Source organism: Entelurus aequoreus, linkage group LG06, assembly GCF_033978785.1.
Source record: "Entelurus aequoreus isolate RoL-2023_Sb linkage group LG06, RoL_Eaeq_v1.1, whole genome shotgun sequence".
Classification (NCBI taxonomy): Eukaryota; Metazoa; Chordata; class Actinopteri; order Syngnathiformes; family Syngnathidae; genus Entelurus; species Entelurus aequoreus.
The window spans coordinates 5,554,517-5,571,814 of record NC_084736.1 but is presented as its reverse complement, the minus strand read 5'-3'; the positions used below and the strand labels follow the sequence as shown (position 1 = coordinate 5,571,814).

The window sequence follows — 17,298 nt, the reverse complement described above, 5'->3', positions numbered from 1 at the left end:
AGGAGCAAGGGTGAACTGTCTTGCCCAAGCACACAACGAACGTGACTAGGATGGCAGAAGGTGGGCTCGAACCTTGAACCCTCAGGTGTATGACACGGCCGCTCTATCACCCGAGCCACACCATTCCAGTTAACCTTATCGGCTTCTAGTGGGTAGTGAAACTGTGTTGGAAGAATGCATTGAATTGGTTCATCCTGGTATGTTCATTTATAAATATCTCAACATATTTGCTTCTTTTGTGTCTTTCAGGGTGGGTATTTCCCAGAACATGTCAAGTCCATGAGCAGCTTGCGATGGCTGAAACTGAACAGGACTGGGCTGTGTTACCTTCCAGAGGAGCTTTCCTCTCTGCATAAGCTGGTGAGAATTTAGAAGATCGAATGAACATTTATGTTGTTTTTTTAATGCAGTGTTTTAGATGGGAAACTGCACTTTGTTGGAAGTTTATCCATCACATCTTTACGTGAGACAAGAACATGTATGTCTTTTCTTTTTTTAATGTATTCAAGTACGAGGTGGCTAACAGTAGAAGTCACAAGATTTGCTCTATCCGTCTATAAAACACTCTAAAAAACCTCCATCGACAGTGTATATACACACTATAGGTATATATGTAATGTAGTAACAGGCATATCCATAAAAAGTAGAGATGTCCGATAATGACTTTTTTGCCGATATGTCGATATTGTCCAACTCTTAATTACAGATTCCAATATCAACCGATACCGATACATACGGTCGTGGAATGAACACATTATTATGCCTAATTCTGTTGTGATGCCCCGCTGGATGTATTAAACAATGTAACAAGGTTTTCCAAAATAAATGAACTCAAGATATGGAAACAAGTACCAACATGGCACTGCCATATTTATTATTGAAGTCAGGGGGGTTCAACTTTGGAACAGCTTGGATAATTCCTTAATATGTTCCAGTTCTATTCACACATTTAAAAAACACTTTAAGACTAATGTCTTGAACAAATATATCTCTCTTGAATCAACACAGTAGTTAATACTATGATCAATGTTAATTCAAATACTAAATGTGGGATTTAAATAATATTGGAAGTACAATTGTTTGTATATAGTATATAAATTGGTACAAAGGTTTAACATATCTACAAGGATATTTCACATGCCTTTACTGTGTATATAATTGAACTGTGTTGATGTTATGTATAATGTGTATTTATAATATGTTGTACAAAGGACATTTAATAATTTTCGGAAGTTTATTTTGTACTTGACATTGTTTATAGGGTTAGGCGCAATAAGTGTTCAACTTCAGCCTAAACCCTTTCGGTCTGCAACATTTTCATTTTCAATTTATGAATGTACAACTGTTTGTTTATTTTGTTGACGATTGACCGAAGAATAATAAACTTGAACTTGAACAAAGTGCATAATTTTTTTTAACATGCCTTAAAACAGCATCTTGGAATTTGGAACATGCTCTCCCTGAGATAATCCTGATACCCACTACAACTATGGGAAATACTACACTTTGACTTTCACAAAGTGCATTATTTTTTTTAAACATGCCTCAAAACAACAGCTACAAAAACAATGAAGGCACATAGCTTCAGTCCAGAGTATACTAGAGTAATAAAGTAAACAATAACATAGTCCTCATTTAGTGCAAGATGCCAGTTTTTTATCCGTCAGACACTTTAAAATAATCCCAAACCATAGACATGGTGTCGTTAGTCAGTCACTGAGCGAGCTCGCTTGTTAGCCCCGGCTACAGCACCGGCAACAACACACTCTTGTTGTTATGCACCACTCGCGGCGGTTTGATGAGGTCATCAAGCGTCGCCAGTAAACCTCTCATGCTGCAGTCGTGCTGCAACTCCTGTGTTGTGTGTGGGAGAGGGGAGGGGGGAGGGGCTGCTGACTGGGAGACACAACTGCTCTGTACTTGTCCCTACGTCCGTTTTAAAAAGTCATTAATTTTACTTTTTGAAACCGATACGATATTACATTTTAAAGCATTTATCGGACATCTCTAATAAGAAGTAATTACTTATTTTGCTCATTTTAAGCATACGGCGGCGCATTAATTTCACAGACTCATCACAACGTTTGCTATTTCCTTCAACAGCAAGTACTACTATTGCTAATCATTGCAGACTTCATGAGAGCCAATGACGACTACTTTGGTGCAAATGACAAACCAGAACCTTATATTTTTGAGCATGAATATACGGAGGATGAGCTATAAGTTTTAAAAGCTGCAAATAGCACAATTGCTAAGTGCTAAACAAGAAATACAAACTACGAACATATTAAAACAATCACTTACTGTACAGTCTCTGACTGGGATGATTGTATCTTCTCGTGTTGAAGAAGAATTAACGGTAATCATAATACACATGCAGCTAAAAGAAGAAAAAAGGAGGGTGCAAACGAGCATCTTTTTGTGTCTTTTACTCCATCGCTGGATTAAAGTTGATTGTCAAAGTAGATCGTCTTAGTTTATCGCCACAACGTTCTACTATACAACTGAGAGGCATGATTTATAATCTAGAATTAACTTTTACCAACTTAAAGGTTATGCAGGAGCTCCACCGGCTCGGTATGTCAATAGCAGCATAAGCTACCGTATTTTCATATATATATATTTTCATATATTAGCCGCAGATATTGTTGTGAAATGAGATATTTACACAGAAAGATTTTTATAAATATTTATTTACATACCTTAATCAGGGTATCCACAGGGTCTTAAAAAGTCTTACATACAACAAATGCAGAGACCCTGTTAATTGTTTCCAAACAGTGTCTGCTACATGGCAGTAAAACTGCCGATCAAACAAAACAGAAGTCATGGTCATGGACCCACTAGCTGCGGAAGCTAGCTTTCCAATCAGCGAAACAGACTCAATAACTCCACGTGACATCTTGGTGAATTTACAGGTGAATTTGTGAAACTGAAACAATAAAAAAAGAATGCCGTTGTGAAGTAATAATACTAACCCAGACACTCGTAAACATGTTAGCACATTAGCCTGTGCTAATGACGCTAGATTCATTACATTACGATAGCACGGACAAATATGTTTGAAAGCATTTTTACAGCTATAACACATGGGAAGGTATAGTAAGTATACATTGTTTTAGTCATACTGTAAAACTTACAAACGTTGCTTGGAGTGATGAATGAAGAATCCGTACAAGTAGAATCGCTATGGACAATTAGAAGACCAAACGGGACTTAAACTTCCGGATCAAAGGAATTCGCATTCACCCAGCAGCACCCGCATTGAGCGAACTCGTTCAAAAGATGGCGCCATAGCACAAACAACAACACACCATTTAAGTGTATTTGTATTTGTTTAATGAAATCTGTCAGCAAAGGAAAAACCTTATATCAGCTGCACCGTTTTATAAGCCGCAGGGTTCAAAGCGTAGGAAAAAGTAGCAGCTTATAGTCTGTAATTGTCATTAGTTATCTAGCCAAAAGTAGTTCCTCTGCGTTAGCACTTATAATAACCGAATCGCTAATACTTGGTTAAGATGCAGGTTCCAACCTGTAAATTGAGTATTGTTGGCGGTTTTTAGATGTTTTTTTAGAAGACTTCATGGGCACAATAAATTACTCCCATTAGCTTCATTATTAGCCACCTCGTACTTGCAAATATATTACACATTAGAATACATAGAAAAAGAAAACCAGATGTTTTCTTGTCTTACCTAGGGATTGTGAATGATAGACAAAAATCCAAAAAAGTGCAGTTCCCCTTTAAGGGAAATTGCAGCAAGTTGATGTAATCATTGTTGTACCCTCTGACCTACTATATGCGTGTTGTCTGTCATGGCTCATTGCGTAACAGTGTTCCTCAAAACATAGTAGTTTGCACATTCAAATTGCATCAACTGCTTTCCTTGTTAAAAAGTAATCTGGGTAATTGTTTTGCTTAAATGGTCCTTATCTCTAAAAGGATTAACTTGGCCAGCTGTGTGATCGTTTTGTTTACTCTTACATCACGTGGGTGAATAAGATTAGTTTGCTTTTGTAGCTAACAGTCACTGTTTTGGACAATTTTTAGTGGTCACCTAATTTAACTTGAAATGTCCTATTGGAAAAGAGATACACCAACTCTACAGGATATTTTCAAACGTGAAATACCCCTCGAAAGTAAACTTTGTTTTTTGGACATGTACCTCAGGAATGGCTGAAGAAAGATAAACACTTAATGAATATCTACTGGTGGCTTGTAAAAAGACCATTACTAGGAAATGGATATCCCAGGAGAGCCCAACTTTGAAGCAATGGATGGAAACAACAATGGACATATATAAAATGGAGACGATAACTGCCTTTATTAATTATAAATTGGAGAAATTTACTTCATACTGGGAAAACTGGGTCAACTATGTCACGCCCCATAAGCCTGACTTTAATTTTTCGAATTAGTGATTGTACTGCTTAAAAAAAAAAAGGATGACTCCAGTCCCTATATGTGTGTATGTATGTATGTATATATATGTATGTATGTATGTATGTATATGTATATACATATATTTATGTATGTATATGTATATACATATATTTATGTATGTATGTATGTGTGTATATATATGTATATGTATATGTGTATGTATATATATATATATATATATATATATATATATATATATATATATATATATATATATATATATATATATATATATATATATATATATATGTATATGTGTATATATATGTATATATATGTGTGTGTGTGTATCTGTTTATATTTTATTTCTGATTATTATTATTAATGTATTATTATATATTTTCTTTTTCTTTGTTCTTTTTTGTTTGTTTATTTAATTGATGTATTTGTAGATATTACTTTGTTTTTTTTTTGCTGTTTCTTTCTTTTTTTGGGGGGGTGGTATGGGGGTGGGATATAAACAAAAAATATTTTGACATTTAGGCAGACAAGATATATGATGTATGTGAATATGATGTAATGGATAGGAATGTCTGATGCTGGATGTCAATAAGAATAAAATAAAAAAATAAAAGAAATGTCCTGTAAAAGTCAAAAGTGCAAACAATATTATTCCCAATTTGGTGTTGCATTTGTATCACTTTTTAAGCAGATGATTAAATTAGTGTGTTTTCTTCTTCTACAGGAGCATCTATCAGTGAGCCACAACAGCTTGACCACCTTGCACGGGGAGCTGTCCAGTTTGCCAAACCTCAGGGTAAATAACAAGCACATGCACACAATACTATATACAGTCAAACACAAACTGTTCTGGGACGCCAATCAACCTGTAGTTAAACTTTTTTCACAATAGAAATAATAAATTGTGTAATTATTAGGGGTGTAACGGTACACAACAATTTCGGTTCGGTACGTACCTCGGTTTAGAGGTCACGGTTCGGTTCATTTTCGGTACAGTAAGAAAACAACAAAATATACATTTTTGGGTTATTTATTTACCAAATTTGCAAAAGCTTCCACCAAAATTATTTTTCTTAGTGGAATATTTGATGTGAAGTAATGGGAACCTTGGATAGGTCAATAATTCATAATTACATTGATTTTGATTCAATATTATGTTTTGAGCAATGACAGTTTGAAAGAGAAAAAAACAGCTTTGTTTTATTAGTCAACATTGCAACTTTTTCTAAATTACATTTAACCTTTAAGCTTTTTGTTTCACTTTTGTTATGTTTTTGTTTATTTTAATAGTATTTTTAGAATGTGCCGTGGGCCTTTAAAACATTAGCTGTGGGCTGCAAAAGGCCTCCGGGGCACACTTTTGACACCCCTGCTATAGATAATAAAAAATTAAATGTGATAAATCTATGTATAAAAAGCAGAGCCTGGCGACGACGCATGCGCGTTTATCATAACTCTCTCTCTGTCTCTGCCCCTCCCTCACCAATGCTGCTGCGCGCACAATTTGTTTTGTTTTTAACCCCTTCTTAACCCTGAACGTACATTGAAAATAAACGCAACCCTAACTCAAAATGCCGGACATTTGAGGCATTTAAGAAACTCCGCCCGGACAGCTCCGCAAAAGAGGACCTGTCCGGTGAAAAGAGGACGTATGGTCAGTCTATCGTAGCCCGTTAGCTGCTAGCATGCCGTGTGTTGTGCCTCGGTGTGCATTGTTTACACAACGTGCGGTATGTTACTTAAAATGTCCGTGTGGAAACTCGTTCGGTACACCTCCGAACCGAACCGAAACCCACGTACCGAAACTGTTCAATACAAATACACGTACCGTTACACCCCTAATATGCACACAATATTATATAGTCAAAACACAAACTGTTCTGGGACACCACTCAACCTGTAGTTTAACTTTTTTCATAATAGAAATAATAAATTGTGTAATTACTCTTGAGTAGAGAGGAATATTACCAAAGGAAAATTGACCTAATGCATACATTCTTAAAATTCAGATGAAAGTACGTTTATTGCACTAAAAATAAATATTTTAAATGTATTTTCCATGAATTAATTTTAGTACCAAACATGCATCAAATTAAATTCAAGTTTGAATAAAAAAAAGTATAAAATTGTTTCACATAAATAAAAAGGTGTGGAGAAAAATGTTTAATGGGAGGGCCTCCAAATAAAATTCTGCCATTTTAGCCTGTGCCCTGGGGCTCAACCATTAAGGGAAGTTTAATTTTAATATAGTATAAATGCCCTAAATATACTTCTGTTCGTGTAGGCTGTGGTTGCACGTGCCAACAACCTAAAAAACTCTGGAGTCCCCGATGACATCTTTCAGCTTGAGGACCTGTCTGTGCTGGTACGCACATTTCTGTCAGAATTTCAACCTCCTATGATTTTTAATGACACTCTTGAATGACTCACACATTCTTCTCCTGCAGGATTTGAGCTACAATCAGCTGACAGAGATCCCCAGGGACCTTGAGAACAGCCGGAACATGCTGGTGCTCAATCTGAGCCACAATGGCATCGATTTAATTCCCAACCAGCTGTTCATTAACCTGACAGACCTGCTGTATCTGGACCTCAGCGACAACAAGCTGGACAGCCTGCCTCCCCAGATGAGACGCCTGGTCCACTTGCAGACCCTCATCCTAAATAACAACCCACTGATGCATGCCCAGTTGCGGTAAGTATGGAGCAACGTTACCCTAAATAGGGCTCAATAGGGCATGGGATTTTGCAAAGCATTGTTTACATGGCCGTACTGTGAGAGAGGGAGCAACAAACTGGATACAAATGGATCGTATAAAAAAAAATCAAAGGACCTTATCTAGACAAACTGGATCCTATTCCAAAGGCCCCTTCAAGAAATAAGTAAAATTGGTAGAATTGATCCGTATGAGCACATTCAATGAACAAAATCAGGTTCATAAATAGGTGTCCCTGGGAAAAAAAGCACAAGGTCATTATTACTTTTTAAATACGGTGCTTGTTTTCCGACAAGAATATTCATTCATTTTCGTGCTTACCCATGACTAAAAGTAGACAGACACCATGCCCGCTAACGCTAACAGCCTACGAAATGCTATGTGTAAAACAGAATAACACATGCTTTGATCTCAAACTTATCAATTCTAAAAACGCCATGAACACACCGTGTCGGTTGATGGCATTAAAAGTGATCTTTAATAGGTCGTTTTTTTAGCTCACTAAACTGATTTCCTTGGCTTTGCTTCCACGCTGGAAATGAGAAAAAATCTCTCCCAAATCTTTTTTTTTATGTGAACGATTGTGGCAGTTAATTATACAACACAGTCGCACCATGTTTGGACTTGTTAAAGAAAAGAACTAGACTTCAGGACAAAGTATTGCATTCAGGCGCATAAATAAGCTATTCAAATGCCCATAAAATCGTTTACTACGTCACTTTTTAAAGCCCTGTGGTCTATTTCTGAAATGTATAGAAGCATGTATACATCATTAAATCCTCACTGCTTTGCAAAAGGGAATAGGGAAACAGACTTATGACGCATGACGTTATGCATGTATTGCACCCACTTATACAGCTCCATGCCTATTAGTCCCATTGTAAAACAATTCCTTGTGATTATTCCTGCGTGTGAGCAGCCAGTTGCCTGCCATGGTGGCGCTACAGACTCTCCACCTGAGGAATACCCAGAGAACACAGAGCAACATGCCCACAAGCCTGGAGGGTCTCCTGCAGTTGGCAGGTAGCGCACTTAAATGTGGAAAAGCTTCGGATTTTGTGTTCTAGCCACTAACTTTCCTTCGGTGTCCCTCCCTACAGATGTTGACCTGTCCTGTAATGACCTGACTCGGGTACCTGAGTGCCTCTACACGCTGGGAAATTTGAAAAGACTCAACCTGAGTAGTAATCAGATCTCAGAACTGTCGCTGTGCATTGACCAGTGGACCCAACTTGAGACGCTCAACCTTAGCCGGAACCAGCTCACCTCATTGCCTGTAAAGCATGACCTAAAAATAAAATCCATTTCATCTTATAGCTCAAATAACAAGTACAAATTGCTTTATCCTTTTTCATCCAGTCGGCTATCTGTAAACTGCCAAAACTGAAAAAGCTGTATGTGAACTCCAACAAACTGGACTTTGACGGGGTGCCACCCGGTGTGGGCAAACTATCCAATCTCGTTGAGTTTATGGCTGCCAACAACAACCTGGAACTCATCCCTGAGGGACTCTGTCGGTAAGTAGTTATAACTGACCTATGTTGGTATGTTAATGTGGTACACACGCCACTAAATCGCGACACGTTTATATTAACCAGGTATTTGCTTTTGTTCTGTTTTGTAGGTGTGGCAACCTGAAGAAGCTAGTGCTGAACAAAAACCGCCTAGTGACACTGCCAGAGGCCATTCATTTCCTGACTGACTTAGAGGTATAATGCAGTGTTTCCCACACATTCATTTATTTGTGGCGGCCCGCCACGAAAGAATTACGTCCGCCACAAATAGATTTTTAATTTTTAATTTTAAATTTTTTTTGGCCTGTTCAGCTTCTCAGGCAAATCATATAGTTGATGTAGATGCCCACATAGGCTGTTCAGATTTACTTTACAAAAGAGAAGTGTAGGATACTTCTCTTGTTGCCTTATTTGTATTTGACCACTACTGTTTTCTGTTTATTTGTTACTGACTGTGGCAGGACACCTCTGCCTCTGTTTCACTTTATGTTGCTGGTAAATAATATGCTTGTAGTAGTAGGCTAAAGTTAAATTATTTAGTATGCACTAATTAAAGGGGCAGAGCTTTAAGAGACATTTTAGCTTTTATATTTTATAAGATATATTTTTTGTAAGAACCACAATTAATAAATATATTTCAGTGAATAACTTATTGTTCAAATCTGTATATAAATATGTACATAAAGTGTTATAATTATATTGTAAAATGGATGGATGGATGGACGTTTAAAACAAAACTGTTATTAATTAGTAAGTATACATTTTTTTAGCCTTTTTAGAGAAAATCATATCATTGTAGTAAATTATGCAAATTACTCGATGATAGAACCTTTATTTAACCAGATAAGAAAGGGTGACCTGGCCAAGAGGTCAACAGCACATGTCACAGAGCAGTTTCAAAATAAATACATTAAGACATACATTTTAAAATACATAAGAGAACTATGATGTCATGGTGACCACGCCCATAGCCACGCCCCCACCGCCACAGGTATCTTGGCAGTTTATGGGAAACACTGTAATGCATAGCTCACGAGAAGAATACCATATTTTCTGGGCTGTAGAACGCACTGTATTTTAGTCGCATCCATCAAATTTTAGAATAATTTATTAATTTTTTTACATACCTATATTCGCCACACCTGACAATAAGCCACAGATATATGCCATTGTGAAAGGTTTTTGTAAATGTCTATCACACAGCTGATCAAACAAAACAGAAGTCTTGGTCATGGACCCACTAGCTGCAGAAGTTAGCGCTCCAATCAGCTAAACAGACTCGATAACTCCACAGTGACGTTTTGGTGCATTTACAAAACTGAACCAATACATAGAGAATGCCATTGTGAGTTAATAATACTAACACAGACACTTGTAAACTTGCTATCTTGATTACATCACGATGGCACATGCAAATAAATATGCATGAAAACACTCCTACAGCCATCACACATTGGGGGGGGTTAAGTATGAAGGAATTGTTTTAGTTATATTGTAAAACTTACCGACGTTGCTTGGAGTGATGATTGAAGAATCCTTTCAAACAGAAACGCGACGGACATATAGACAAAACGGGATTTCAAACAGTAACAAACCCTTTCATTGTCTGTTGGTGTTATTTGAAAACTTTGTTGAATACAAAACATTATGGCCGTTAGCAATGAAAAATCCAAAAATTAGCCTCTTTGTTTTATTAGCCCCAGGGTTCAAAGCACAAGACAAAAGTAGCGGCTTATTTTCAAGCACTGCAGTACCTTTATATCTTTCATAGGGGTGTCAAATGATTGCGTTGATTGGGATTGATTAATTGCAGCCATATTTAGTGTCATATTTTTTTCATCGTTACTGTACAACAAATAATTGTTGCTGCGACAGTTTTTATAATCAAGGCATCCATTTCAATTGTTTATTACATGATGCACTAAATTGTTACATTTTATTTGTATAAAAAAGTGCAGCATCCGCATTTTTTTATAACTTTTGCAATATATAAAAAGTTATTACAAAATGCATTCTAGAATTGTAATAAAATGCGACCGATAATTACAAAATGTGGTGTTATGAGATGAAAATGTATTAATTGTTACATAATGCCTTGTTACAAGGTGTTTGTTTACCACCTAAGCAGTTTAACTGCGCAGTCGCGTTGCAGCCTCAGCTAACATCAGCAGCAAATATGTTTAGCAAGACATACAATTAGCTCTTCACCTAACTAAACTGAACACCCCCCCCCCCATGAGCACTCTATATCAGCATTTTTAGGACTTAAAGCCTATGAAGAAGAAATAAGAGACATGATGTCAGCATAGCCTGTTTGTCCTTCGTAGCCATTGTGGAGAATGCATATATTTTTAAGAGTTCTTTCTTTATTCATAGTCATGTTTAAAGCAGCTAATATTTTCCCATGTGTAATCTTTTTGCTTGTATCGTATGTCCGCAAGTAAACTCTGTGCTTTACCTTGAAAGGGTTGGAATGTGGGAGTATAGCATACTCCCTTTTTACCTTATCAGTATTAAAACAATGAGGCTGTATTCCTTTCTGGGCAGGGTGGGGGCTGTTTTCGTATTCAATAAGTTGTCTCTTTCCATTTGGCTTTCAGACCGCTTCTCGATGCCGCTATTAACGGACTGTAGGACTGGTCTCCTAAAACTTTAGTAAAACTTGATAATATTCCTATTCTGTCTTGATGGTCCTTCTTACTCTGCATATATGTCATCTGAAAGAATTTGGGATGGACTAGTGACTTGTATTCCCTGAGAGGAAGACTGGTCAGACGCAACAATATGATGAAAAATTATATTTTTGATGTTCTACTTTAACTTGCAGCACTGTGATTGATGGTTGTGTTTAATTGTGCTCCTATTATCTGAAGCAGGAAAAAAGCATCAATTTCAATGTTCAATACGTGCTCGTGTATTTCTCAGAAAGTTTTTTTTTTTACTATTTTTGATGTGTTAATAACTTCAGCAATTTTATATGGACCTGATATTTTAGTTCAGTAAATGGCTAAGGCTGCATTCTCTTCAATTCTGTTAAACAATTGCTTCATGAAGCCACCTTTTTTGGTTATTAATATTTCGATCCGCCACAATAATGCAACACATTTAAATGAAAAAAGTCAAGGGCTTTAGAAAAAAAAAAAAAAAAACTTTTTTAGGTGGGATTATAAATATAGATTAATTTTGATTCGTAATTAATTAATCACTTTTTTTTTCTTTTTTTTTTTTAAGTTTGACAGCACTAATATTTCCTGTGTCTTTGCAGATTCTGGATGTGCGTGAGAACCCCAACCTGGTGATGCCTCCAAAACCAGTAGACAGAGCATCAGAGTGGTACAACATTGACTTCTCCCTGCCAAACCAGTTGCGACTAGCTGGGGCCTCGCCTGCCACTGTCGCCGCTGCTGGAGGAGGTGAGGGCTTCTACACATATGCACTTTAGTTTGGCACATTCACAGCCAGCTATGCACTCACTGCAACGTTCCGTGGGTTTGTTTGTACTTGTGTGTGCAGGGGCCAGCCCCAGAGATCCCCTGGCGAGAAAGATGAGGCTAAGAAGGAGAAAGGACTGCTCTCAGGATGATCAGGCCCAGCAGGTGTTGAAGGGCATGAGTGATGTTGCACAGGAAAAGAAGAACATGGAGGTGAGTAACTGAGTTATGTTTGAACTAGGGCTGGGCGATATGGCCTTTTATTAATATCTCAATATTTTTAGGCCATGTCACGATACACCATATATATCTCATTATGCATATAATCAAAACAGTATGATGATTCTATGTGTCTACATTAAAACATTCTTGTTCATACTGCATTCATATATGCTAATTTTTAAACTTTCATGCAGAGAGGGAAATCACAACTAAGTCAATTTAGCAAAAGTGTATTTATTAAACAGTTATTAAGCAGTGGCACAAACCTTCATGTCATTTCAAAACAGAAAGTGCAAGATTGTCAGAGACATTTTAAAACAAGCTATTAGTGCACTTTAGTGCATGATGTCACTAAGATGACTTATCAAAACAACACTAAATTAAAGTGCACTTTTTGTACAGAACACCACTACAATAGTTTAAAACAAATAAAGTGCACTCTTGTGCATGATGTCACACAAGATATTTCAATAAGTGTCAAATAAAAATGAGCTGCATAGTAGGAAATCAAATAGTGTACGTCCTTCACTATGTGGTAGGTTCCTGCAGACGTTATCTCCTTCTGTTGTTGACTATTTTTTTCATACGGTGTTGATGTGGGAATGGTTGCTTGGGCAATTTGTGGGTGTGGCACCGAACGGAGATGTTGGCATGCGGCGTTTCAAGCACTCTTTATTCTCTAGCGGGTGACTTTTCAAATGATGCTACACATTAGCAGTGGTGCTACTTTTTGTAGCAACGCTTTTGCCGCATATTTTTTTTTTATTATAGAGGTTTATTTGAAATAGAGACAGATACAAAAACATAGACATCTGAAACAGTTATCCGATGCATGCATCACAGTGTTTGTAGCCAAAGCTAATTTACAACACTTGTCCCCAACAACAACAACAACACAGATCCAACATCATTAAAATAGGAAAATAAAAAATAGAATGAGTTGATAATAATGATATTAGTAATAATACAGACAAAGTGCAAACTAGATAAAAGCCAATAATAATAATAATAACACAGACAAAGTGCAGACTAGATAAAAACCAATTAGTAAAAATGAGTAAAAACTAAACATGGGAACACGATTGTTGCTCAACTAGCCATAATTTTGTTTGTTTTTTGAAAGTGACAAGTGCAGGTATACTTTTCAAAGTGTCCGGTAAAGAGTTCCATAGTTGTGGTCCTTTTATTGAAAAGGACTTGTTCACCATCTACCCGCTTGAAGCCAAACCACCGCCAGACGATGGACTTCCTGACGTTTTTCTTGGGAATTAATTATTCCTTCATTTGTTACTAGATTCGCACCTTCTTTCTCTCGTATTACCACTCGCACCACAGCTAACGTTACTATGCCGCTACCCATATAAGATGTCTACGCCGCTACATGTCTGCTCCGCGAGGGCGTATGACGTTGCACGCGCGACAGTATGTGACGTATGTAAGAAGGTGCGCTTGTTTTATGTCTCTGTGAGAATCAATCATCAATCAATCAATGTTTATTTATATAGCCCTAAATCACAAGTGTCTCAAAGGGCTGTACAAGCCACAACGACATCCTCGGTACAGAGCCCACATACGGGCAAGGAAAAACTCACCCCAGTGGGACGTCGGTGAATGACTATGAGAAACCTTGGAGAGGACCGCATATGTGGGTAACCCCCCCCCTCTAGGGGAGACCGAAAGCAACGGATGTCGAGTGGGTCTGATATAACATTGTGAAAGTCCAGTCCACAGTGGATCCAACACATCAGCGGGAGTCCAGTCCACAGCGGGGCCAACAGGAAACCATCCCGAGCGGAGACGGGTCAGCAGCGCAGAGATGTCCCCAACCGATGCACAGGCTAGTGGTCCACCCGGGGTCCCGGCTCTGGACAGCCAGCACTTCATCCATGGCCACCGGACCTATGCAACTCCCCCTCGCAAGGGACAGGGGAGAAGAGGAGAGAAGAAAAGAAACGGCAGATCAACTGGTCTAAAAAAGGGGGGGTCTATTTAAAGGCTAGATTATACAAATGAGTTTTAAGATGGGACTTAAATGCTTCTACTGAGGTAGCATCTCTAACTGTTACCGGGAGGGCATTCCAGAGTACTGGAGCCCGAATAGAAAACGCTCTATAGCCCGCAGACTTTTTTTTGGCTCTGGGAATCAAAAGAAGGAGAGACAAGAAAGAAAGAGTGAGAAGAGCCCGTAGTGTAATGCCCGCAGCTAAAAGCAACTGCGTGAGAACGTATACTCCAATACTCACGATATAGTCATTTTCTATATCGCACAGAGACAAACCCGCGATATATCGAGTATATTCGATATATCGCCCAGCCCTAGTTTGAACAGGAAATGAGACAAATTTTGCACTGCAACAAATTGTCAGCATTATTTTGAAACCAATTTAAGCACTAATGTAATAATAATTCAAGTAATCCTTTCAAATGCAATACACATGTATTCCTCATTACTGTTGTGTTTTACCATTGTAATTGGAAGGTCAATAACTTTTGATTACCCCAGATAAGTACCAGTAACATAAATAAAATGGACTTTCTCTGTTGGCAAAAATGTAACAAATAAATATTGAACACCTTGAAATGCCGTGCTTTCTCCAGTTAGAAAAACTGGGTTGGATGTTGTTGTCTTGCCCATCACTTTCCAACGGATTCGGCATACTGGCTCGTTCGTCCGTGTTGGTGGGCTCATGTTGCTCATTCTATTTTAACCGATATATTGCCACACAGAGACATTTGGACTTTCTTCCTCTTAATTTGGGTTACTTGCTGTACTTCTCACAAGCAAGTAGCAACTGGCAGGTAGTAAGCCTCTTTTTTCACCTTGCATCCTGAGTGTGAAAGATAGCAGACCTGCCTCTAACCGCCGAGACAAAGATTGGGGATGACACGCTGTTCATTTTATTCTGCTATCAAACACACTCAGGTGCTGAAAGTGATGCATTGAGTGAACCCTCTACCCCCTGTTGAAAAGCAAGAGACAAAGAAAACAAATACACACCAACGTGGTAATTTATTGATGCCTGGAAAGTTGTCAAGATCATCTTAATTTATCGTTTGATTATTGGATTTATTGTCGGCCCAGTGTTCTGTGACCGGAGAAGTATATAGAATGAATAAATACTAGAAATGGGAGTCATGGGGCATCTCACGATTTGATTCGAGTGACAATACTATTCAGTATCGATTTATTATTCAACACGATTCTCGTAATATATTATTTGGTATATAAATTACAACAAAACCTTTTCAAAACAGGTTACAAAATCTCTTTTTGGCTTCGGTCGAATGTCTTATACGTGCGGTGTTGGCCAAAAACCACCCTTTTTTCTTTTTTCTTTTTAAATGTGTTTGCAAAAATAACAGAATGTTAATCAATCTAATAAAAAGAAAAGAGAACAACCCCAACTCCAACCCTATCCAAACTTTACAATACTTAGGATAGCAAAATACAAAGCAACTGAGAAGACATACGAATACTATACAAATATATACACTACCGTTCAAAAGTTTGGGGTCACATTGAAATGTCTTTATTTTTGAAGGAAAAGCACTGTACTTTTCAATGAAGATAACTTTAAACTAGTCTTAACTTGAAAGAAATACACTCTATACATTGCTAATGTGGTAAATGACTATTCTAGCTGCAAATGTCTGGTTTTTGGTGCAATATCTACATAGGTGTATAGAGGCCCATTTCCAGCCACTATCACTCCAGTGTTCTAATGGTACAATGTGTTTGCTCATTGGCTCAGAAGGCTAATTGATGATTAGAAAACCCTTGTGCAATCATGTTCACACATCTGAAAACAGTTTAGCTCGTTACAGAAGCTACAAAACTGACCTTCCTTTGAGCAGATTGAGTTTCTGGAGCATCACATTTGTGGGGTCAATTAAACGCTCAAGATGGCCAGAAAAAGAGAACTTTCATCTGAAACTCGACAGTCTATTCTTGTTCTTAGAAATGAAGGCTATTCCACAAAATTGTTTGGGTGACCCCAAACTTTTGAACGGTAGTGTATAGAGCAACAGTATCAATAATAGTTGTGATTTTAATCCAAAAATTGATTCTTACAAAAAAAACTATTAAAAAAAAATTATGAATCGATTTAGAACCGGATAAATTAAAACCGTGATTGGATGTGAATTGGGTTTTTTAGCACCCATAATAAATACCTTGATGTGAACATTCCGCAGGAAAATGGAGATTTGAAATATGGAGTTCTTAAGGTAAGGCGATGGGATCAGAGTCTGGAGAAGCCCCAACTGGACTATTCTGAGTTCTTTTTGGACGATGCGGGCCAGGTAATGTTGCTGTGCGATCGCTCCCTTACACCTCTTAGAGTAATTCTTCCTGTTAGCAAGTGCTTAGTCAGCATGTCTCTTTCTCCTCCTCCTCCAGTTGCCAGGCGTGAGCGTGTGGCAAATAGAGAATTTTGTTCCCATGCAAGTCGATGAAACTTTCCATAGCAAGTTTTACGAGGCAGACTGCTACATTGTCCTCAAGGTAAACCATCACTCATAGAGATGTGTCTGTGCTCGGTACACACCTGGAAGTCTCTCTCCTTGCCGTTGTAGACATATTTGGATGACAATGGAGCGCTGACCTGGCAGATCTACTACTGGATTGGCCAGGAAGCCACGCTGGACAAAAAGGCCGGCGCTGCCATCCATGCCGTCAACCTCAGGAATCTTCTGGGAGCAGAGTGCAGGACTATAAGGGAAGAGATGGGAGATGAAAGCGAGGAGTTTAGTGCCGTACGTATAAACATCATCTTGCTGTGTACACCACATGTCAACTCTCTAGGAATGTATCTTCTTAAGAACATAGCCAGAGTCCGCCCGTTTCTCTCTCAGGCCAACACAGAGGTGCTGGCTAATGCATGCTTTTATTTCCTGTCGTTTAGACCAGTGGTCCCCAAACAAAGCTGTTTTTTTCTTTATGAAATCAACATAAAAAACACAATATATACATTATATATCAATATAGATCAACACAGTCTGCAGGGATA

The 17,298-nt window shown here is 37.9% G+C and overlaps 1 protein-coding gene across 1 annotated transcript in view; it reads left to right on the top strand.

Moving 5' to 3' along the window:
• Nucleotides 1-17,298, top strand: part of flii (FLII actin remodeling protein) — a 35,941-nt gene that overhangs the window by 3,221 nt on the left and 15,422 nt on the right. Inside the window, exons 2-14 of the mRNA XM_062049893.1 lie at nucleotides 250-360; nucleotides 5,130-5,201; nucleotides 6,690-6,770; nucleotides 6,853-7,100; nucleotides 8,042-8,145; nucleotides 8,223-8,398; nucleotides 8,482-8,639; nucleotides 8,747-8,831; nucleotides 11,902-12,049; nucleotides 12,150-12,280; nucleotides 16,484-16,591; nucleotides 16,689-16,793; nucleotides 16,865-17,044. Of these exons, the coding sequence (XP_061905877.1) occupies nucleotides 250-360; nucleotides 5,130-5,201; nucleotides 6,690-6,770; nucleotides 6,853-7,100; nucleotides 8,042-8,145; nucleotides 8,223-8,398; nucleotides 8,482-8,639; nucleotides 8,747-8,831; nucleotides 11,902-12,049; nucleotides 12,150-12,280; nucleotides 16,484-16,591; nucleotides 16,689-16,793; nucleotides 16,865-17,044 (1,707 nt within the window). The remainder of the gene's footprint in view (nucleotides 1-249; nucleotides 361-5,129; nucleotides 5,202-6,689; nucleotides 6,771-6,852; nucleotides 7,101-8,041; nucleotides 8,146-8,222; nucleotides 8,399-8,481; nucleotides 8,640-8,746; nucleotides 8,832-11,901; nucleotides 12,050-12,149; nucleotides 12,281-16,483; nucleotides 16,592-16,688; nucleotides 16,794-16,864; nucleotides 17,045-17,298) is intronic.